This window comes from Salvelinus namaycush, chromosome 42 (genome assembly GCF_016432855.1).
Source record: "Salvelinus namaycush isolate Seneca chromosome 42, SaNama_1.0, whole genome shotgun sequence".
NCBI lineage: Eukaryota > Metazoa > Chordata > Actinopteri > Salmoniformes > Salmonidae > Salvelinus > Salvelinus namaycush.
The window spans coordinates 9,130,583-9,153,935 of NC_052348.1; the positions used below are offsets into that span (position 1 = coordinate 9,130,583).

The 23,353-nt window shown below is 43.0% G+C and overlaps 1 protein-coding gene across 1 annotated transcript; it reads left to right on the top strand.

The window, feature by feature from the left end:
* Nucleotides 1–1,613: 1,613 nt before the first annotated feature.
* On the top strand, nucleotides 1,614–10,250 carry LOC120034734 (zinc finger protein 79-like). Its single transcript, XM_038981337.1, has 5 exons — nucleotides 1,614–1,679; nucleotides 2,582–2,755; nucleotides 4,556–4,582; nucleotides 5,114–5,144; nucleotides 8,496–10,250. The coding sequence occupies exons 1-5, from the start codon at nucleotides 1,614–1,616 to the stop codon at nucleotides 9,383–9,385; spliced, it is 1,188 nt and encodes a 395-aa protein (XP_038837265.1). The 3' UTR covers nucleotides 9,386–10,250.
* The last annotated feature ends 13,103 nt before the right edge of the window (nucleotides 10,251–23,353 follow it).

Sequence of the window (23,353 nt, forward strand, 5' to 3'; positions counted from 1 at the left end):
CCTGGATCTCCTCTTCAACAAGATCACCCTTGATCCAGCGCCGTATGTGGGGAAGCTGTGCGAGCTGTCCATCCCAGGACCCATCTGCCCAGTGTGAGAGGCCTGACAAGGAGGAGGCCATGGCTGGATTTGTCTCCCGCTTTAATCTTGGGGCTGACTGAAGCCTGCTTGATTGAAGCGGGGTACATGGGTCCCCCACCTCCCCCGCTGCCCTCCCCTCACCATCAATCTCTGTAGTTGTTTGCATTTCCTAAAGCATAACTTATTCACTTTTAGGTGATATCACATGTTACTTTGTATTGTTTTTCAAGCATTCATACAGGAGATGAGTGTTACAATTTGTACAAGTCAATGGGTTCCTGCACACTGTTTGTCAGTTGTCTCACCATTATTTTTCACCTTTATTTCTCATGAGTGTTCATGTTGCTCGATATATCAGCTATGCTGGCCTATTATAAATGATAAAATAATTGTCTGATCAATACATACAATTCTGAACACATTGTCATTGATAATGCAGGGGCAGCAATAAATTGTCCAGTACACTTATTGTATGCTGTTTTCATGTACATTCTCTTATGTCTAAGCTTCTAAGGTGACTCAGCCTTTACTAATTATTGTGAAGTGTATCAGTGACTTGTATTCTGTAATTAGTTACAAAACAATAGATATGCAATTGTGTATTTCTGCTGTTTGTCTGATATCCAACAGTCCATGATCAGCTCTGTTGGACCATGAGAGCATTTTGCGGAGAATATGGGTTGCGGGCGCATACCTACAACATGTCTAAAGATGACTTTTCAACATTGCCTGCTCCCAAGCGTTCTCAATACTTAGAAAAAAGTAATATTGTTGGGCGTCCCTCATGACACCACACAAGTTAGCCATGCGAGTGCTAGCTAGCTACCTGGGTAGGTATTTTAAAATCCTAATTTAACAATTCCAAATGTTGTGTATATTTTGTGGTAACTTGTAGAGATAGAAGCAGTCAACTAAATAGAACTCGGACAGATGAATATTTACCTTACTGAGGTGATTCTATTCTTTTCTACTCTATTTTTTGCTGACACACTGCTCTTTCTAAACAAGTCTGCTCTCAGCTTGGAAGATACTGATCATATGAGATTTGATGCGTAACGTAAAACAGTATATTATTCAAACCACACCCTTTGAGCTATGACGCCACCCAATAAGATCATTTCTCTTTATTTTAAACGGAAGTGAACAGTGACTAAGAACAATTTCCACGTTAGCGTTTTTATTAAGACGTTTATTAACACAGTGGAACTCATGACGTTTAAATGAACAGCATCACATACTTTTCCCAGGTAGTGTTTAATTCTCGTTGGAGACAGGACTTGGTTGATCGATGTTACCTAGGTAATGCTAGCTAGCTGCGAACAATGGCTAACTGTATGGTTTTTCACACTCAGATAGCCTCCATCATGGAGGTGCTAGCGAATGCAGCCGTGGCAGAGATATGTAAACTCGTAGACGACGACTATGCAGTGTTTCGTTTGGAAATAACTCAAAGTCGGAAAGAAAACAGCTCATTGCGGAGGAAACTACAACTACTTGATCTGAAAGTGGCACGGGAGCGCGCAGAAAGGACAATGCGAGAGCGCGTCCTCGCCAGTCGTCCCAGTAGTGACAAGATCCTCAACCGAAACAGAGGAATGGCAAGAGGTACGTTTTGCAGAAGACTGAGGCTGCGGGGCCTGGCGCACCGTTCTCCTATGCGCATGTGTGACTTTAGATGTGTTAACTCAGTATTTCCCAAACTCGGTCCTCCAGACCCTAAAGGGTGCAGGTTTTGTTTCCCCCCCCTAGCACTACACATCTGATACAAATAGTCAACTAATCATCAAGCTTTGATCATTTAAATCAGCTTTGCAGTGTTGGTGAAAAAAGAAAAAAAGTGCCAAGTCTTGGAAACTCTGTGTTAACTAGAATTGGGTCTTGGTCAGTTTTTGGATAGTATGCAAGAGTTCCCCGGATTACTGAGCTATCTTGCATAAAGACAAAATATCATATTCTAAACAGATATTTTATTTACTGCTTGTCCTATTATTTACTAATTAAAAACAATTTGATGCATGAAACTTAATACATTGATCTATAAATAGTATATCAAGAAGTTATGAGAAGTGTTACCTTACATCCTTGCCAATTCTAGACAGTAACAATAGCGTACAATATACCATTGACAGTAACTAACCTAATCCCCTCTTTTCCCCCAATTACTCTCTCAGGTGAAGGACATTTCACTGGAGGCCACATGAGCTTTGTGAAGCCAGCGAGAGACAATACATGGAGAGATGACCAACCAATCACTGTTGATGATGGGAGTGGAACCTCAACCCAGGACGTTATCGTGATAGAGGTTAGTGTAATAGTATTACATAAAAATTACAGTACATCAAATGTGGTCCGTTTATTTCAGAAAGGCTCCCCTCAGCTATTCAGTTGCTTACAAGTACATCCTCATTTATCTGCCATTAGGGAGCTTGTGGGACTTTCCTACAACGTTGTTATCCAATTAGACTCGTGCCGGTAATAACCTCCTCTCTTCTTGTGTCAGCCTGCAGAGGCTGCAGTTCCTGGGATGAAGCAAGAGAGGTCTGAAAGAGAGGAGGACCCACGACACAGCAGAAACATCCAGACTGGAGTGGTTGGAGTGCCCCATGAAGCCACTGAGGACCCCACCACCGTCCCAGCACCGCCCAGGCCCAGGACCCAACGCAGCATCACGGAGGTCAGTGGAACGCCGAACACTGTCCTCAAGTCAGAGACAGACATAGACTTTAACTGTAACACACAGGCGCTTACATACAGGATCTGACCACGGATCAGACTCAGAGAGGCTGGGGCCACTGGGCTGTCCTCCTGCTCCCGGCCCAGAGTACTTTCCGGTATTTAACCAAAGCCAGAGAACGGTTCATTACCGTGGAGATGGTGACACGTTAGACACTGGTGGTGATGATCTGTCTTGTTCTTACGCTACAGAGATGGACCGTGGCAACATGCCCTTGGGTTTAGAGACAGACTGATCTGGAATGGCTCAAAGGAACCAGTACAGTAGTAGTGTATACTCTGAAGGGTGCCTAGATAAGAAAGGGGAGGGTCTGATTCTAGATGAGGTGACTGTGAAAGTGGAGGGCAACGTTTCTCCCACACGGAATGCAGATGGTCACCTAAGAGACAGACACTTACATAGCAGAGACTTCTTAGATTACAGGGAAAGCTTAGAGACAAATACAAATGTCACAACCAATTGCCTTTTATGTGCGCTCAGGGATCGCGACCCAGTGTCCACGTTGATGGGGCCTTCCGATTCACATGTCCTTTTCGATCAGGTATTGAACTCAAAGGACCCAGGCTCAGGGAGGGGGAGCCACATCAGGCAATAGTAAAGAGAAACGGTTCCTCTGCATGTTCTGTAACAAAGGCTTCAGCTGCCCTCAGAAGGTGGAGACCCACTAGAGGGTCCACACAGGAGAGAAATCCTTCAGCTGCCCACAGTGTCACATGCGCTTCTCCCACTCGTCGAGCCTGAATAGGTACCCGAGGGTCCACACATGAGAAGTCCTACAGCTGCCCACCGTGTGAGAAGAGGTTCTCCCACCAGGAACAGCTAAAGATGCACCTGAAGGTCCACACGGGAGAAAGGCCGTTTGCTTGTACACACTGCGGGAATAGGTTCTCAGAGGAGCTACCTCAGGATACACCAGCAGAAAAAACATTCCACTCCGTAACATAGAAAGTAACCATTCCACTCAGGAATGCTTTAGAGCAAGCCCTGCATTAAAATCAAAGATACATTTTCATTATTGTCAGCAAAAATATCCACAGATTTCAGTGTTGAATGTTCCTGGGTAGAATATTGCATCCAGATATTGTGTGATCCAGTATATAAGGCATATACATGCGTGTGTGTGTATATACACAGTACCAGTCAAAATTTTGGACACCTACTCATTCAAGGGTTTTTCTTTTACTATTTAAAATAAAGACATGTGTAGTGTGATATTCACAAATGCCTATTTCATTACCTCCATTCAACTACTTAATCCCCCCCCCAATACACTTTTCATGAGAAAATGAATGCAGTTTATCAAGTTCATGCTGATTTTGTTGTTGATGGTTTTCATATGGTGTATTTAACACTTGTTTAATAAACACAAAATGTGTCTTTTCATTCTAAGACTTTTATTGACTGCATACTCTCGAGTGCTTTATAATCAATACACACTTAAGGCCTACTAAATATCACCTACACACTAACAAATACCTACTGTACACTTCAAAATAGTTTTATGTTTGTCTGATGACTTTTGACTTATCATAGCTGACTCATATTTATCCACAACATCATATTTATGTCCACCATGATGGGTTTAACAACAATGAAGTAATTCTGTAACTACAGTATAGGACTCAAACATATTGGGGATGGGTAAACACTCCATGTTGAAAGTGTATTTATCTGTGTGTGTGTGTTTATGTACCCGAGGGAGTGTATGTCTGTGTAATCTGTATCATCTCTCTTTTCCAGGAGGAGGAGTGTCCACAGGTGCTGCTGGTGAAGGAGGAGGGTCTGGGGAACCCTGAGGGGAACATGGTCATGGAGGACAACCAGACTACACCTCCTCCTGAACCCACAGAGGAACCAGCTGAGCAGCACAGGACCACACACAGTCTCACTGAGGTGAGTCCACTGAACTACTGTCTGAATGGTATTAGGTCAGGGCCCGTATCCACAAAGCCTCTCAGAGTAGGAGTTCTGATCCTCGATCAGCACTCCTACTAAGACTCTTTGTGGAAACGGGCCCAGGTCTTGATTAATTTTGTCAAAAGGGTGGGACCATGCCTGAATTATCAAACCATTTTAAAGAGTGTCAAGTAATCAAATCAACTAACATGTTTGTATAGTACTCATCGCAATCCCTCATTGCCCAATCAGAAGATGCTCCATAGCAGGGTGCTCATATTAGATTTCTTGATCCAACATCCTCTCACTCTGTATCTCTTACAGTCAGTACACATGGAGGATGGGAAGCCTGATCTGCTGCTGGTCAAAGAGGAGACAGAGGACGGACCAGAGAGCATTGATCTGCTGAGTGGACTAAAGATGGGGGAGCAAGGTAAGGGAGAAATATGTATAACCTATAGATCCTCAACAGGGTTCTACAGTGCGACCATTTTACTCACATATGCATCTAAATATTTTGTAGTGAAACCTGGAATTTTAATTTAGCACCAGTGTGCCTAGAACAATTTAAGATTCTAGCTTTAATACCTGAAATATGTTTAATTGTGCTCCTAAATTTCTTTGTGCGCCTACATTTTTCCACTTATACTTACTCCTTGTAAAAAAAAAAAAAAAAAAAAAAAGTCAGCATAGAGCCCTCTTCAATAGTAATAGTGATGTGCCTGGAAATTATTCTTTCTTCATTTTCTTCATTCATAAAATTAAATGAATACAAATTATGTTGACATACAAAAACAATGAACTTCACCAGGTAATTGACAGAAAAATGTATAGGAGTTCCTCTTCAGTCAGTCAACTTCGGTACAACATACTATGGGGAGTCGCACTCTCGTGACCGGTTGAAGGATCCACAATCACGCCTGACAAGGCCAATGAAATCTGCGCCTCGCTGGAAGCCCCGTCCTTCCACAGGTGATAATCGAGAGGCTCGGATTTATTCCGTCAACTATTCCACTCTTCACCTTGGTGTGAACAGGAGCAATTCACGCTACTAAAACAAATTGGAAAACGAGACTGAGGTAGAGCGTGCTCACCCCCCTGGACGTTGTGTGCTGAAGTTTGTATTTGGTATCGTTAGTTTCCTAATCCCAAACAGTTAATTATTCTTCAGTTTTCTGGAGCAATGAGTAAGATGGCTAAGAAAGCGACCGAGACGACGATTGCTAAGCCGGGTTCAGGGTCATGATCACGCCCCCAGTCATGCGGTTATACTATGCGAACCAGTCCGTGTGCGCATTGCCACATACTGTGTGAAAACTCCCTGGAAAGACGTGTAGCATTCTTTGCGACTTTCCTTTCCAAGAATCCGGCAACTTGGCTGGGACCGAGGTGCAGGAAGCAGAGAGGGGCTTGAGGCTGTTGTCGGAAAAGGTGGAACTAGCCTCCCAGCAGGGAGGTGGTGGTTCGGTGACATACAGGGCCCATGTTTGGATGACGCCATGGTGTCCCTGGACAGCGCCGGGGGTTTCCTCGGGTGATGAAGAGGACTTAGTTCGGGGACAGCCACCTCCTCACGCTATGAAAGTAGCATCATTTTTTGGTACTCCATGAGGGGCCAGGGGCTGAGTGTGTTGACCTATTTGGACGATTGGCTGATAGCAGTCAAAGGAACAAGCAGTGTTACACACATCGAGGCTAATGCCCTATGTTCATTCTCTAGGTTTTATTGTAAACCAGAAAAAGAGCTGTCTAAGCACATTCCATTCCTGGGTCTCGAGTTAGACTCATCCTTAAATTGCACTTTTCTATCCCCGGAGAGTTTGTCGTGTTTCCAGCTCTGCTTGGCCCAATTTCGTTTTTCACCAGTTCCTGTACGTTTTCACCAGTTCCTGCGTCTACTGGGGATGGTGCTACTATGGATGGTGGTCATTCCCCTGAGGCTGTTCCAGTGCTGCGTGCTAGCAACACGCTTGGATACATCTCGCCACCTAAACAGGTCAATTCAGGTGTCCCCGACATGCCTTCAGGCACTGGCCCAGTGGAGGGATCCCCGGCTACTATCGCAAGGGGTTCTCATGGGCCAGGTGTTGTCCCGCAAGGTGATCACGACAGATGGGGCGCGGTGTGCGAGGGTTACTGAATTCGAGGAGTATGGTCGGTGTCACAGAGAGCCCGGCATATCAATTACCTGGAACTTCTGATTGTCAGACATGTGCGGGCAGTGGTGTAAAAAGTACTACATTGTCGTACTTGAGGAAAAGTAAAGATACCTTCATAGAAAATTACTCAAGTAAAAAAGTCACCCAGTAAAATACTACTTGAGTAAAAGTTTAAAAGTATTTGCTTTTAAATATACTTAAGTATCAAAAGTAAAAGTATAAACCATTTCGGATTTCTTATTAAGCAAACCAGACGGCAGAATTGTATTTTTTATTTTAATTGACGATAGCCAGGGGCACACTCCAACACTCAGACATGATTTACCAACTAAGTATTTGTGTTTAGTGAGTCCGCCAGATCAGACTCAGTAGGGATGACAAGGGATGTTCTCTTGATAAGTGTGTGAATTTTACAAATTTCCTGTACTTTCGGATGTCAAAGAAAATGTATGGAGTAAAAAGTACATTATTTTCTTTTGGAATGTAGTAAAGTAAAAGTAGGCACAAATATTAATAGTAAAGTACAGATACCCCCAAAAACTACTTAAGCAGTACTTTCAAGTATTTGTACTTAAGTACTTTACACCACTGTGTGCTGGTCATATCTAACGATGGTGGCTCAGTTGGTAGAGCATGGTGCCTGCAATGCCAGGGTTGTTGGTTCGGTTCCCATGGGGGACCAGTACGAAAACGGTACACAAATGTGCGCTCTCACTCTTGTAAGTCACGCTGGATAAGAGCGTGTGCTAAATGACTTAAATGTAAATATAATACATCAACAGGCATGGCCGGACCCTCACCTTGGCTCGCTCCCTGTTGTGGTGGAGCAGTGCACATTTGCTCTCACATCAGGTGATGCATGTTTCTGGTTACCTCAACTCGGGTGGATCTGCTATCCAGGGGGGCCCCTCTTCATCAAGAGTGGAGACTACACCCCTGGGTGGTTGCCCAGATATGGGAGAGGTTCGGCAATGCCGACATAGATCTTTACGCATTGCAAGAAAATGCGCATTGTCGTCTTTTTATCTGCATGAGGGACCCAAGTGCCCTGTTGGGAAAGACTCTCTGGCGCACCAGTGGCCTTTTGACCTTCCTTTATGCATTTCCGCCAGTGGTTCTGATTCAGCCCAAGTTGGAGAGGGTGCGCTGGGAGGGCTTATCATTGATTCTTGTGGCTCTCCATTGGCCCAGGCAGCCTTGGTTCAGGGAGATCATTCGCCCTTTAGGCGAGGACCCTGACAACTCACGTTGCGCAGAGTCCTGTTGTCCCAGGCGTACGGGCAGGTTTGGCACGGGAGACCAGAGATTTGGTCTGGGGGTGGCCAAGTGACTTGCGCTTTCGAACAAGTAAAACATCTGTACTACTTGTGGCTAAAAAAGTTTGTCAAACCCTGAGAGAGATATTCAATTGAAGGAATGAATCCTGTGGAAGGCGAGGTGTACAGCGAGGCGCGGATTTCATTGGCCTTGTCGGGCGTGATTGTAGATCTTTCAATCGAAGTGGCGAGTGTGCGACTCCCCATAGTATGTTGTACCTTGTTTCCCTCCTTCAGGGAACAGTAGTTATAGTCATAAAATGTAACGTTGTCTGCCATGTTTGGAAAGTATTTTGTAACCTCTTGCAGGTGGTTGGCTGGAGGCTAACAGAGGAGACTGGGCGGACATCTTGGATTCCCAGACCGGTGCAGCCAAGGGCCCAGGGGACAACATCACTGAGCAGGCCAGGACTAGAGATGACATAGTGGAGGTCAGTGGATGGGACAGTGTCCTCAACTCTGGGCTGGGGAACAACACTGTTAATAACAACCAGAAACAGACAGTGGGACACAAAACAACAACTGAACTGAGACCAGGACTGGCTGAGACCAGGGCAAGGCGTAGAATTGGTCTGCGGGGACTGGGAGGTGTCCGTATGCGGCTGAAGAGAACAGACACAGACTCGGCTAGCGATGCTCCATCCTGCTCCTATAGTTGTAATTCAGAGAGACTGATGGCGCCTCAGGTTAACCCCCTAACAGGTGCTGCCTTCAGCCTGCCTTCTATAGGATCTATCAACTGGAACATGGACCCTGCGACAACACAGACACTTCCTGGCCTTCATCCTCCTCACACTCTCCTTATGTTAAACCAGACCTCAGAACACGCCCGTGCCTCAACACTAAATGGCTACACAAGCCCATTGACACATGACCGTAGTAGAGACGGAATCAGTAAAGGTGGCAGCGCCAAAGAGAAGCGCTTTCCGTGTTCGTTCTGTGGGATAGCCTTCAGTTTCCCCAAACAGGTGGAGATCCACCAGAGGATGCACACGGGGGAGAAAGCGTTCAGCTGCCACCTGTGCCCGGCCAGTTTCTCCCGATTGTCCAACCTGAAGAGGCACCAGAGGGTCCACACAGGGGAGAAACCCTACAGCTGCCCCCAGTGTGCGAAGAGGTTCTCCCACCACCACAATATGAAGGTGCACCTGAAGGTCCATACGGGAGAGGCAGTGTCCCTGTATGCACTGCAGGAGTAGCCTAGTCGTGTCTAATAATTGAGAGAAATCGTATCACTTGAAATGTACGTAGGGGATGTCTTGGAACTGTTATTTAGATTAAATATTATAGTTATCATGTGAAGTGTCTTGAGGTAAGAGAGTAATTAACCACATACCCCTCATTAATCCTTTGTTAACTTGTCATTTGAAACAGGCTAGCTGTTCCCGTAAACTTCCAGGCATTGAGCCAACAACTATCCATTTAAAAAGCTTGTCTCTGCAAAAATATAAAAACGAATGTACATATCTTTTGCGGAGGTGGCTAAATTAATATAGAGGAAAAACTGAATTCCCCTTTAAAAAAACAGCCCCCTCCCACAATGGCACCACGTTCAGGAAGTATCATTTGTTGGTGGGGAATAAAACGGTGTAAAGCTAAATTATTCCACTGTAAGGTTCCACCCTGTTAGGATTATGCACCTAACAGTTGTTAAATGTTGTTTGAAAAAATAGCAAATAAATGACTAATGTCAATATTTATTTCTCTTTGAATAATATATTTTATGCATATTTAGATACATTTGTTGCTAATAACATTACAATTATTAATTAGTTACATAGCTTACATAATGTAAGTAATGAAATGTGCATATATAATTGTAATTAGTATGTAATTGGCTAGCAACAATAAATCTGTTCATGTTTTACAAACTCAGGTTGACAATGTTTTTAAAAATTAAATTTTTGATTTTATCAAATAAATAGAAAGTAAACTAATCCACAATATTCATTATTATTATAGGTGTAATGTTTTTCAACCATTTCATTCATTGAACAAAAAATATAAAACGCAACATGTGAAGTGTTTGTCTCATGTTTCATCAGCTGAAATAAAAGATCCCAGAAATGTTCCATACACACAAAAATAGTATTTTGCAAAAATGTTGTGCACAAATTTGTTTACATTCCAGTTAGTGAGCATTTCTCCTTTTGTCAAGGTAATCAGCATGATCATTACACAGTTGCACCTTGTGCTGGGGACAATAAAAGGCCACTCTGAAATGTGCAGTTTTGTCACTCAACACAATGTCACAGATGTCTCAAGTTTTGAGGGAGTGTGCAATTGGCATGCTGACTGCAGGAATGTCCACAAGTGCTGTTGCCAGATAATTTATGTTAATTTCTCTACCATAAGCCGCCTCCAATGTTGTTTTTGAGAATTTGGAAGTATGTCCAACCGGCCTCACAACCGCCGACCACGTTTATGGCGTCGTGTGGGCGAGAGGTTTGCTGATGTCAATGTTTTGAACAGAGTGCCCCATGATGGCGGTGGGGTTATGGTATGGGCGGGCATAAGCTACGGACAACGAACACAATGGCATTTTATCGATGGCAATTTGAATGCACAGATATACCGTGATGAGATCCTGTCGGGCCGATTGTGGTCCATTCATCTATCGCCTTTACGTCATGTTTCAGCATAATAATGCAAGGCCCCACATCGCAAGGATCTGAACACAATTCTTGGAGCCTGAAAATGCCCAGTTCTTCCATGGCCTGCATACTCACCAGACAAGTCACCCATTTGAGCATGTTTGGGATGCTCGGGATCAACATGTACAACAGCGTGTTCCAGTTCCCGCCAATATCCAGCAACTTCACACAGCCATTGAAGAGTGGGACAACATTCCACAGACCACAATCAACAGCCTGATCAACTCTATGCGAAGGAGATGTGTCGCGCTGCATGAGGCAAATGGTGGTCACACCAGAAACTAACTGGTTTTCTGATCCACGCCCCTACCTTATTTTAAGGTGTCTGTGGCCAACAGATGCATATCAGTATTCCCAGTCATGTGAAATCCATAGATTAGGGCCTAATGAAAATATTTCAATTGACTGATTTCCTTTTATATGAACTGCAACAGTAAAATCTTTGAAACTATTTTTGTTCAGTATAGACTTTAAATCATGTATTCATTATTGCTGTTTGTTCCACCCTATTGCTTTCATTTTCTATAAATGTATGTAGTTCTGTTCTTGAGCTGTTCTTGTCTATTGATGTTCTGTATTATGTTTCATGTTTTATCTTGATCCCAGGAAGAGTAGGTGCTAATAAAATACCAAATACCCTGTTATGCTTCATTCTATCCTGTTGGGTTGGTATTTTAAAATCAGAATATAACAATACAATCAAATGTTCTGCATATTTTTGTGGTAACTTGTAGTGATATAAGGGGTAAGCTAAACATTCATCCCCCTTTTAGACTTTTCCTAATTTTCTTACGAACTGGAATTAAAATGGATTTAATTGTCATTTTTTCGTCAACAATTTAATCAAAATACTCTGTCAAAATGGAAGATTTTTTAAAAATATAACAATTGGCTAACTAAAATATACAGTATTCACCCCCTTTTGTTTAGGCAAGCCTAAATGAGTTCAGGAGTAAATATCTCTAGACAAATCACATATGTTACAAGGAATCACTGTGTGACATAATAGGGCTGATATGATTATACCCAGACACATCTAAGATAGTCATCCTTCTGAACTGAGCTGCAGGACAGGAATGCAACCGCTCAGGGATGTTACCATGAGGCCATTGGTGATTTTAAAACTCATTGGTGAGTTTAATGGCTGAGATGGAAGAATTGAGGATGGATCAACACTGTAGGTAATGACAGAATGAAAATATTCCAAAACATGCATCCTGTAAGCAACAAAGCACTAAAGTAATACTACAAAATAAACACAGCAAAGGACATTTTGGCCTAAATGCAAAGCCTTATGTTTGGGGGAAATACAACAGAACACATCACTGAGTAACTGCCTCTTTATTTTCAAGTATGTTGGTGGCTGCATTATGGGTATGCTTGACATCGGTAAATACTGGGATTTTTCAGGATGGAAAGAAACAGGATGTAGCTAAGTACAGGCAAAATCCCAGAGGAAAACCTGCTTCAGTGTGCTTTACACCAGACACTCAGAGGAATTCACCTTTCAGCAGGACCATAACCTACAACACAAAGCCAAATCTACATTGAAATTGCTTACCAAGAAGACAGTGAACGTTCCGAGTGGCCAAGTTACATTTTTGGCCTATCTGAAAATCTAGGGCAAGACTTAAAATTGCTGTCTACCCATGATCCCCAACACCTTGACAGAGGTTGAAGAATTTAAAAGAATATTGGGCAAATATTGCACAATAGCCTACAGGTGTGCAAAGCTCTCAAGAGACTTACCCAAGAAGATTCAACGCTGTAATCACTACCAAAGTATTTACTCAGGGGATGAATTCTTATGTAATCAAGGTATAGTAGTGTTTTAGTTGTCATAACTCATCAAACAATGTTAGAATTTTTGTTACACTTTGACAGAGTATTTTCAATAAATTGTTGACAAATTACAATTAAATCCATTTAAATTCCATGTTGTAACACAATAAAATGGAGAAGTTTAAGGTGGGTGAAGACTTATGCAAGGCACTGTATTGTAATAATTATCATAGGAAGGACCGAAGCGAGAACAAGGACAGTTGAATATTTACCTTACTGAGGTGATGTCGATGGAATAAAGTCATTCTATTATTGTCACGCTATCACACTGTTCTTTCTAAACTAGTCTGCTGTCATCTTGAAAGATACTGATCATAGGAGATTTGATGTAATATAAGAAGCTGTACCGTAATTCAAAGAACAATACACATAAATACTTCATTTAACCACATCCTTTGAGCTATAACGCCAACCAATAAGATCCTTTCTCTTCAGTTTATACGGAAGTGAACAGGAACCAATAACAATTTCCACGTTAGCGTTTTTGTTATTTAGACGTTAACACAATGGAACTCAAAATATGACTCATTTAACTGCACAGCATCACATTAATTCCCCAGGCAGTGTTTACTTTGCGTTGTATTGGGAATTCTCCAGTACATGTGTGCACATTATACATCTTAGAGTAGTAAGCAGAATAAGTGCACTCTATATGTGTCTAGGTCATTAGGCTAAGGGAAGCCATTACCTAGTCCAGTGAGGTACATTCAACGTGCATTAGGAGCATAGGTTTGTATTACTTAAGCACCATTAGACATGCACCTGCATTGGGAGTGTGCATGTCTGTTTATTTTTGTACCATCGCTATGGCCTAATGTTTACCATTGCTATGGTTACGTGATTTATATAAAAAGCACGAATGGATTACATATGATCATAGATATACACTACATGGCCAAAACTATGTGGACACTTGCTTGTTGAACATCTCATTCCAAAATCATGGGCATTAATATGGAGTTGGTCCCCCCTTTTCTGCAATAAGAGCCTCCACTCTTCTGGGAAGGCTTTCCATTAGATGTTGGAACATTGGCTGAATGGAAGCAAGTCCCCGCAGCACAAGAGTATTAGTGAGGTCGGGTACTGATGTTGGGCGATTAGGCCTGGCTCGCAGCTTGGCGTTCTAGTTAATCTCAAAGGTGTAAGATGGGGTTGAGGTCAGGGCTCTGTGCATGCCAGTCAAGTTCTTCCACACCGATCTCGACAAACCATTTCTGTATGGAACACGCTTTGTGCACAGGTGCATTTTCATGCTGAATCAGGAAAGGGCCTTCCCCAAACTGTTGCCACAAAGTTGGAAGTGTAGAATAATCTAGAATGTCACATTGTATGCTGTAGCATAAAGATTTCCCTTCACCGGAACTAAGGGGCCTAGCCCGAACCATGATAAACAGCCCCAGACCATTATTACTCCTCCACCAAACTTTACAGTTGGCACTATGCATTCGGGCTGGTAGCGTTCTGCTGGCATCCGCCAAACCCAGATTCGTCCATTGGACTGCCAGATGGTGAAGCGTGATTCATCACTCCAGAGAATGCGTTTCCACTGCTCCAGAGTCCAATGGTGGTGAGCTTTACACCACTCCAGCCGACGCTTGGCATTGCGTATTGTGATCTTAGGCTTGTGTGCGGCTACTCAGCCATGGAAACCCATTTCATGAAGCTCCCGACAAACAGTTCTTGTGCCGACGCTGCTTCCAGAGGCAGTTTGGAACTTGGTAGTGAGTGTTGCAACCGAGGACAGACGATTATTACGCGCTACAGCACTCGGGCGGTCCAGTTCTGTGAGCTTGTGTGGTCTACCACTTTGCGGCTGAGCCGTTGTTGCTCCTAGAGGTTTCCACTTCACAATAACAGCACTTACAGTTGACCGAGGCAACTCTAGTAGGGCAGAAATTTTACGAACTGACTTGTTGGAAAGGTGGTATCCTATGACGGTGCCACGTTGAAAGTCACTGAGCTCTTCAGTACGGGCCATTCTACTGCCAATGTTTTCCTATAGAGATTGCATGGCTGTGTGCTTGATTGTATACACCTGTCAATAACGGGTGTGGCTGAAATAGCCAAATCACTAATTTGAAGAGGTGTTCACATACTTTTGACCATGTAGTGTAATTTGGCAACATAGGCCTACAAACATTATTTATAATGGATAGCAAAAACACAATCACAAGAATGGTTTCAGATCAAACTCTATGTTAGGGCGAAAGGGAGCAAGGACTTTAAATTAAAGATCCAGGCATCCTCTCATTTTAACAATAAATTGTCAAGGTCCCCCCCTTTCCTAGGGAGGGTGACATGTTCGATGCCGATATAGCAAACGGACGAAAGTATACCTTGTGAGACTTCCCTACGACATTGTTATCCAATTAGTCTCATGTGCCGGTAATGACCTCCTCTCTTCTTATGTCAGTCTGCAGACGCAGAGGCTGCAAGTCCTGGGGTCAAGCTGGAGAGGACTGGAGGAGAGGACCAACGACACAGCAGAGACATCCAGACTGGAGCGCCCCATGTAGCCACAGAGGTCCCCACCACCTCCGCCCCAGCGCCGCCCAGTACCCGACGCAGCATCACGGAGTTCAGTGGAACGCCGAACGCATTCCTCAAGTCAGAGACCAACACAGAGACTGTAACACACAGGCTCTTACACCCAGGATCTGACCACGGATCAGACCCAGAGAGACTAGGCCCACTGGGTTGTCCTCCTGGCTCAGAGTATTTACCGGTATTTCACCAGAGCCAGAGGACGGTTCATTCCCGTGGAGATGGTGAGGCGTTAGACACTGGTGTTGATGATCTGCCTTGTTCTTACACTACAGAGATGGACCCTGTCAACATGCCCTTGTGTTTAGAGACACAGAATGATCTGTCTAGAGGGGACTGGAACCGGTACACTAGTAGTGTATACTCTGAAGGGTGCCTAGATAAGAAAGGGGAGGTTATAGTCGTAGATGAAGTGACTGTGAAAATGGAGGGCGACGTTCCTCTGACACTGAATGCAGGCAAGACTCACTTAGGACTTGGACACTCACAAGGTAGAGATGTCTTAGATTACAGGGAAAGTTTAGAGACTAATCCAAATGTTGCGACCCACTCCCCTTTACACATTCTCAGGGATCGCGACACAGTGTCCACATCGATGGGGCCTTCCGATTCACACGGCCGCGTCCTTTTCTATCAAGTATTGAACTCAAAGGAACAAAGTGCCCAGGCTCAGGAAGGGGGAGCAACATCAGGCAATAGTAAAGAGAAACGGTTCATCTGCATGTCCTGTAACAAAGGCTTCAGCTGCCTCCAGAACGTAAAGACCCACCAGAGGGTCCACACAGGGGTGAAACCCTTCAGCTGTACCCAGTGTCATATGCGCTTCTCCCACTCGTACAGCCTGAAGAGGCACCAGAGGGTCCACACAGGGGAGAACTCTACAGCTGCCCGTAGAGTGAGAAGAGGTTCTCCCACCAGAATCCGCTGAAGATGCACCTGAAGGTCCACACGAGAGAAAGGTTGTTAGCCTGTACGCACTGTGGGAAGAGATTCTCAGAGAAGAGTTACCTGAGGATACACCAGCTTAAAAACCATTCACTCTATAACATAGAAAGTAACCATTCCACAAGATAGCGTCTGACGTTTAGATCAAACCCTGCATTAAAGTCAAAGATGAATTTTCATTATTGTTATTAGAAAAGATCCACAGATGCATTTGGAATAACAGGAGTAACATATTTCAGTGTTGAATATTCCTGGGTAGAATATTGCATCCAGACATTGTGTGATATATAAGGTGTGTATATATAAGCCTAAAAACTCTGTTACATAGTGTTTGTACTGTGTAGGCTATATGATTGTCACAAATGCCTATTTCATTACTTCCATTCAACTACACTTTTAATGATAAAATGAATGCAGTTTATCAAGTTCATGCAGAGTTTTTGTTGAGACGTGTACAATGTCGTCAAAGTGTTCTCACCCCTTCACTTTTTCCACATTTGTTGTTAGACTGAATTTTAAATGGATTAAATTGAGATTGTGTCACTGGCCTACACACAATACTCAATAATGTCAAAGTGGAATTAAGTTTTTAGACATTTTTACAAATTAATTAAAAATGAAAAGCTGAAATAGGTATTCAACCCCTTTCTTATGGCAAGCCTAAATACATTCAGAGTAAAACTTTGCTTAACAAGTCATGTAAGTTGCATGCTCACTCTGTGCGCAATAATAGTGTTTAACATGGTTTTTGAATGACTATCTCTTCTCTGTACCCAGTACAATTATCTGTAAGGTCGCTCAGTTGAGCAGTGAACTTCAAACACAGATTCAACCACAAGAACCTGGGAGGTTTTCCAATGCCTCGCAAAGAAGGGCGCCTATTGGTAGATAGGTAAAAAAAATATTGAATATCGCTTTGAGCATGGTGAAGTTATTAATTACAGTTTGGATGGTGTATCAATACACCCAGGTACTGCAAAGATACATGCGTCCTTCCTAGCTCAGTTGCCGGAGAGGAAGGAAACCGCTCAGGGATTTCACCATGAGGCCAATGGTGACTTTAATACAGTTACAGTTTAATGGCTGTGATAGGAGAATTGAGGATGGATCAACAACATTGTAGTTACTCCACAAAACTAACCCAAATGACAGAGTAAAAAGAAGAAAGCCTGTACAGAATACAACATATTCCAAAACATACATCCTGTTTGCAATAAGGGACTAAATTAAAACTGCAAAAAAAATGGAATTTTTTAAACTTTATGTCCTCAATACAAAGCATTATGTTTGGGGCAAATCCAACAACACATCACTGAGTACCTACCACTCTTCATATTTTCAATGTTCTTATCCCTTGCTTGCTAGCTAGCCAACTACGGCTAACTTAGTCACATCAAACAATGCAGGCAGAATAACAACAAAAGTAGCTTCATTTACATAAGCTGTCTTTTAGTGACATTTATTTGGATACATCCATAACAATGAGCTTAAATGATGTGTGATTTCACCTGGCATAGAAAATGTGCTCTCTCATCAGGACACTTGTTCAGAGGAGCTAGCTAACAACACAGCTAACATAATCACTTCAAACTGAAGTTGGAAAGACTGAAAACTAGCTGCACTTCGTTTCGTTTAACCTGTTTTCTATTGACATTTCTTTGTACAGTGGAGATCAAGTTTATAAGTTGTTTTGCTGGGCTGATGAGACAGTGGATTGCACAGTGAGATGGAACAGAGCAGATAGGCATTTCAACGTCATAGTTTTAGCCGTTGGTAACTAAAACCTGGAATGCAGTTTTAAACAATCAGCTTCCAGGATTAGTCCCACCCATTGTTTAATGATCAACAACCAACTTGACAGAGCTTGAAGACATTTTAAAAGAATAATATGGAAGTATTGTACAGTCCAGGTGTGTAAAGCTCTGAGAGACTTACTCAGAAAGACTCAGCTGTAATTGCTGCCAAAGGTTATTTTAACATGTATTGACTCAGGGATGTGAATACTTATGTAAATGACATATTTCTGTATTTAATTTTCAATAAATGTGTTAAAATTTCTAAAAACATGTTTTCAGTTTGTCATTATGTTGACAAAGTGTTGTCACGATACCAGAATTTTGACTTTGATATCGATACCAGGTTTAGTATCACGATACTTGATACCAAAACGATACGACAAAAAAAAAGGCGTATTTGCCAAAGTCACAGAATGGCACTTGATCCAGTCAGATCAACTCAGATACTGCTCTGTTCAATCGTTGGGCATCTTTTGAGTTCAATATCATTCTATTTTAACATTTTTTATGTCCATTTTGAATCAATTATATTCAAATGTACTTTTTTTTACCAATCTAACTAGAAAACAACATAATGGTAATCCTATATTTGAATGGAAAATCTGTATTGATACACTGAGTAAATCAAGCTGTGGCCTAGGTCTATTCACAATACAGGTGAATGCATATTATTCAATTGGAGTGTGTGCATGCATTGAGTAATTGAGCTTGTTTTCCTTTCCATTTAGGACTTACTTTATTGGCAACTGCTAAGAGAATATTATTTTGTTGTACTGATTAACAACATTTGCATAGAAGAAGCAATCTCTTCTTTTATAATAGCGTGCACTGTCTAAGAAATTAATGTCATTCGCAGGCAGAATGTGGCTGGAATCTGAGTTTGTTGCTATGGAATCGAGTGGAAACCAGATGGGAGGCAAAGGAGGGGACACAAGTAAATTTATTTTTTGGGGCGAGGGAGACGAAGTGAATTAATAACGTTTTTGGTGACAATCGTCTTTGAAATCAGCATATTTTGCATTATGGTTTGCATATTATCACAAACAAAGAACTAGGTAGTAAATTCAGCTGTAAGCTCGCAAGGAAAGTTAGCTTAATTGAAGCTGGAAGCTACCTTGTCTGAACATCAGATTGTTACCATGGTTACTGCATGTCTTTTTCGGTCTGACTGAAGTCGCCCTACAAAAGATGCAGTAGTCTCTACAAGCCAGAATGTTGAGTAAAATGATATTTACTTACTTTAGCGGTTGGTCCTTTTGGCGGTTGGAGGTTGTTTACCTGACTTTTTGCGGTGCTGGTAGGTTCGGCCATTAGTATTTTCAATCTCTCCATTGCACCCGATGAACAATATGTCAACCTGGTTCACCAACTACTTCTCAGATAGAGTTCAGTGTGTCAAATCGGAGGGCCTGTTGTCCGGACCTCTGGCAGTCTCTATGGGGATACCACAGGGTTCAATTCTCAGGCCGACTCTTTTCTCTGTATATATCAACGATGTCGCTCTTGCTGCGGGTGATTGCAGGAACGCACTATTTGCATTCGAGACTAACTGACAGAGTTCGCTATCCATCCCAGCTGGCAGCAGAGGAAGAATTCACTGCACGGAAGAGCTCTCATAGACGTTTCCTGGACTGAGAACTGAGAGAAAGAGAAAGAGTCTTGGACAACACGTCTTTTTCGTCTCTATCCCGGCTTCATCCTATCCTAACAGAATCCTACTGGGCAGGCAACATCAACATACAAGTAAATTACCCCATTGCATTATTAATTTCCTCTGAAAGTGGTGCTTTGTATTTTTAAAGTGGTGGAAGTCATTGAGGGTTGTAAGACAGCAGGTCTAATTTACAAACCCATGGTCAATACTATCCCGGGACTGTCCACATCAGATGCTAATCGGTAGCCTAGTTCATGTGTATTCTTGGTTGGGGAGCTCTGGAGTCTCACAGTTGCAAAAGCCTATGGTCGACATGTTCTGTTTCAATGAGTAAGATCATGTCATTCTCAAAGGTCCTGTGAATGTCCTGTTGGGTTTGTCTGAGTTGAGTACGGAAACCTATTTCATATTGACCTGTGGGGCTTCTCACCTCAATAACTGTTGTACCCCCATTGTACCCTGTCTTATATTGTGTCTTTAACTACCTAATTTTCCAATTTATTTAGTCTAGTAAATAAAACCTTGACTTAATTATTTTTGACATTGAGTTAATTTGTAAGCGATTTGGTTCTTGAGGTTTCAGAGCTCGACAACTGTTGAGAATGAGAATATAGTAAATTGACTAATGATTAGTTAATTATACGGTGTCTCTATATCCAAAACCTAATGGTGCCCCTCTTATTATTTGGATAACCAAATTAATCAAATAAACCTGATCAATTAATTAATCAGTAAATTATCTTGAATATTAATTAGCCAAAAGTCACAACACCACCTAAACTGGTCATTTCAGGTGTCCCCGACATGCCTTCGGGCACTGGCCCAGCGGAGGGATCTCCGGCTACTGTCGCAAGGAGTTCTCATGCGCCAGGTGTTGTCCCGCAAGGTGGTTGCGGCATGAGTGGAGACTACAGGGCAGATGTAGATCTTTACACATCGTGAGAAAACGAGCAGTGTCGACTATTTTTCTCGAAGAGTGACCCGAGTGCCCCGTTGGGAACGGATGCTCTGGCACACCAGTGGCCTCGGACCCTCCTTTACATGTTTCCACCAGTGGTTCTGATTCAGCCCACATTGGAGAAGGTGTGCCGGGAGGGACCTGGTGTACCAGGCACGCATGGCTGGAAATTTGGTTCCTATGGGCCTTTCCTCTGAGAGGGCCAATCTGATGGCTAGAGGTTTACCGCTGAATGTTATTGATCCATTCAGTCTGCTACCTTCCACGAGAGGTCTATATGGTATAAGTGCAAGTGTTTGATCTCTGGTACCAAGATAAAGGACTTGTTCCTTTTCAGTGCTCTGTGAGGGACATCCTTATGTTCCTGCAGGAGATTTTTGAGCAGAGGCGTGCATTCTCCACGATAAATATGTACATGGCTGCTATCTCAGTGTGTCGTGGGAATTGACGGAGCCTCACCGGGGGCCCACCCCCTGATTGTGTGGTTCCTGAAAAGGTGTATATCGTCTCAGACTGGTCTCTAAACCTATTTGCCCACATGGGACTTGGCGCTGGTTTTGGAGGCACTGTGTGCTGCTCCCCTTTGAGCCTTTGGAGTTGATGGTTCTGAAGATCCTCCCCTAAAAAACCTCCCTGCTCATGGCTTTGGCTGAATGTGTTGGGGACTTCCACGTGTTATCTGTACACCCTCCCTGTACTCAGTTCGCCTTGGGGAACTCTAAGGTGATATTGCGTCCAAATGTGACCTTTGCCCCAAAAGTCATGGCTATGTCCTACAGTTCTTTTTGAGCCATTTCCCTTTTCACATCCTCCTTTTGCTTCTGAATAGCAACAGCGGTTACGTGCCCTGTGTCCGCTGAGAGCTTTACGCACATACATTGAACGGTCCTGGGATATCCGGTTATATGACCATCTCTTTTCCCCCGGGCATATAGCAGCAAGGGGCTAGGTCACTTGGGCATTGTTTAAAGGGTTGACTATAGGATATATTTGTGCTGCGGCGAGTTGGGCATCTCCAAACACTTGTGATATTTTATTGCTTGGATGTCACAGCTCCCAGTGTAGCCCACAGTGTGCTTACGGCTGTGACAGGGGAAGTAACCAGGCAGGACACCCTGTGTGCTGCATCTGGACTGCCCCATCTAGCGTGGTCAGGTCTGAGTAGTCTGTCTTGGGCCATTTCATTTAGTATCCGTTGGGGTGGCTTGGGGCGTGATTATATTTCCCCATAGTATGTTGTACCAAAGTTGACTGACTGAAAGGAAACGTAGCGTCAAGACTATAACTATTGTTCCCTGAAGGAGCGAAACGAGGTAGAAGACTTGTTTGGCGTCGTGCCGCCCGTTCCAGGGCTTGGTGAAAAGCGTTATTAAATTGAAGTAATGAATCTGAGTCTCACGCATTTCATCTGTGGAAGGCGGGGCTTCCAGCTAGGCACGGATTTCATTGGCCTTCTCAGGCGTGATTGTAGATCCTTCAACCGACTCCCCGTAGTATGATTTACCTCATTTCCCTCCTTCGTGAACAGTAGTTAGTCATAACGTTACGTTTTCTCTGCCATGTTTGTAAAGTCTATTTTGTAAACTCTTCCTGCAGGTGAGGCGACATAGTGCAGGTCAGTGGATGGGACAGCGTACTCAACTCTGGGCTGGGGATCAACACTGTTAACCACAACCAGAAACAAACAGTCGAACACAAAACAACAACTGAATTTAGTCTCCATGACAACAGACTAGCCGAGATCAGGGCGATGCGTAGAGTTGGTCTGCGTGGACGGGGAGATGTCCTTATGCGGCTAGAGAGAACAGACACTGACTCGGCAAGCAATGTGCCATCCTGCTCCTATAGTTGTAATTCAGACAGACAGATGGTATAGAATAACTACCTTCAAAGTAATGACTCGGGATGTCGGGTTTGAAATGAAAACTTATTTTAGTAGTACTACTTGTTCACGTCACGTTTAACAACTTTAGATTCTACAAAACAATAAAAGAAAGTTGCTAGCGAAAGTCAGGATAATCACTTGTACATAACTGGCGAGTTCTCTCTCTCTCTCTCTGGCCTGTTGCAAGGCATTCTGGAACTTGCAGTCAATAGCGTAATCCAATACTAACCAATACAACAGAAATATGTATGTAGTTCTCTCAATCTCCAAAAACGAATTCTAATACAATTGCATATGTAAATAACTCTAAAGAAAATATCCTTAGATACAGCTCAATTAATTAACTGTAAACATTAACTCTGTAACCCATTAAAGTTACAACAGATGGTGCCACAGGTTAAAACCCCTTAACAGGTGCTGCCTTCAGCCTGCCTTCTATAGGATCTATCAACTGGAACATGGACCCTGCAACAACACAGACACTCCCTGGTCGGAGGAAAGGAAGGAGAGAGCAGGGGCCGTGAGAGGCGGTTGGGAAAAATAGTTTTGAAAGGTCATCCAACACGGAATTCCAAGTCAGAAACTCAGGCATCTTTCTAGATCACGACGTCGTGATTTGACCTCGTTGACCATCAGGCGCAGGTACCATCAGTCCAGTAAAATAAAACAGCTAAATATTTAAATTCATGCTCCACAGTGCCTCACAAGTGCTAAACCAACTGATCTATTTTGTTATCAAAGCTCGAGTTTTGAAATATAATATGGTCTGATTAACAATATTGGCAGGCCAATCATATACCCAATATGCTGTGATAATGTATTAGGCCTATTGCCCAAACCTCATTCCTACAAAACTGTTTGTGTGAGGTTAATGTAAAAAACAAAATGT

Coding starts and splice junctions, on each gene's coding strand:
- LOC120034734 (XM_038981337.1), top strand. CDS start 1,614: ATGCGAGAGCGCGTCCTCGCCAGTCGTCCCAGTAGTGACAAGATCCTC. Junction 2,756..4,555: donor CCCAACGCAGCATCACGGAG/GTCAGTGGAACG, acceptor TCTCTTTTCCAG/GAGGAGGAGTGTCCACAGGT. Junction 4,583..5,113: donor AGTGTCCACAGGTGCTGCTG/GTGAAGGAGGAG, acceptor GAGAGCATTGAT/CTGCTGAGTGGACTAAAGAT.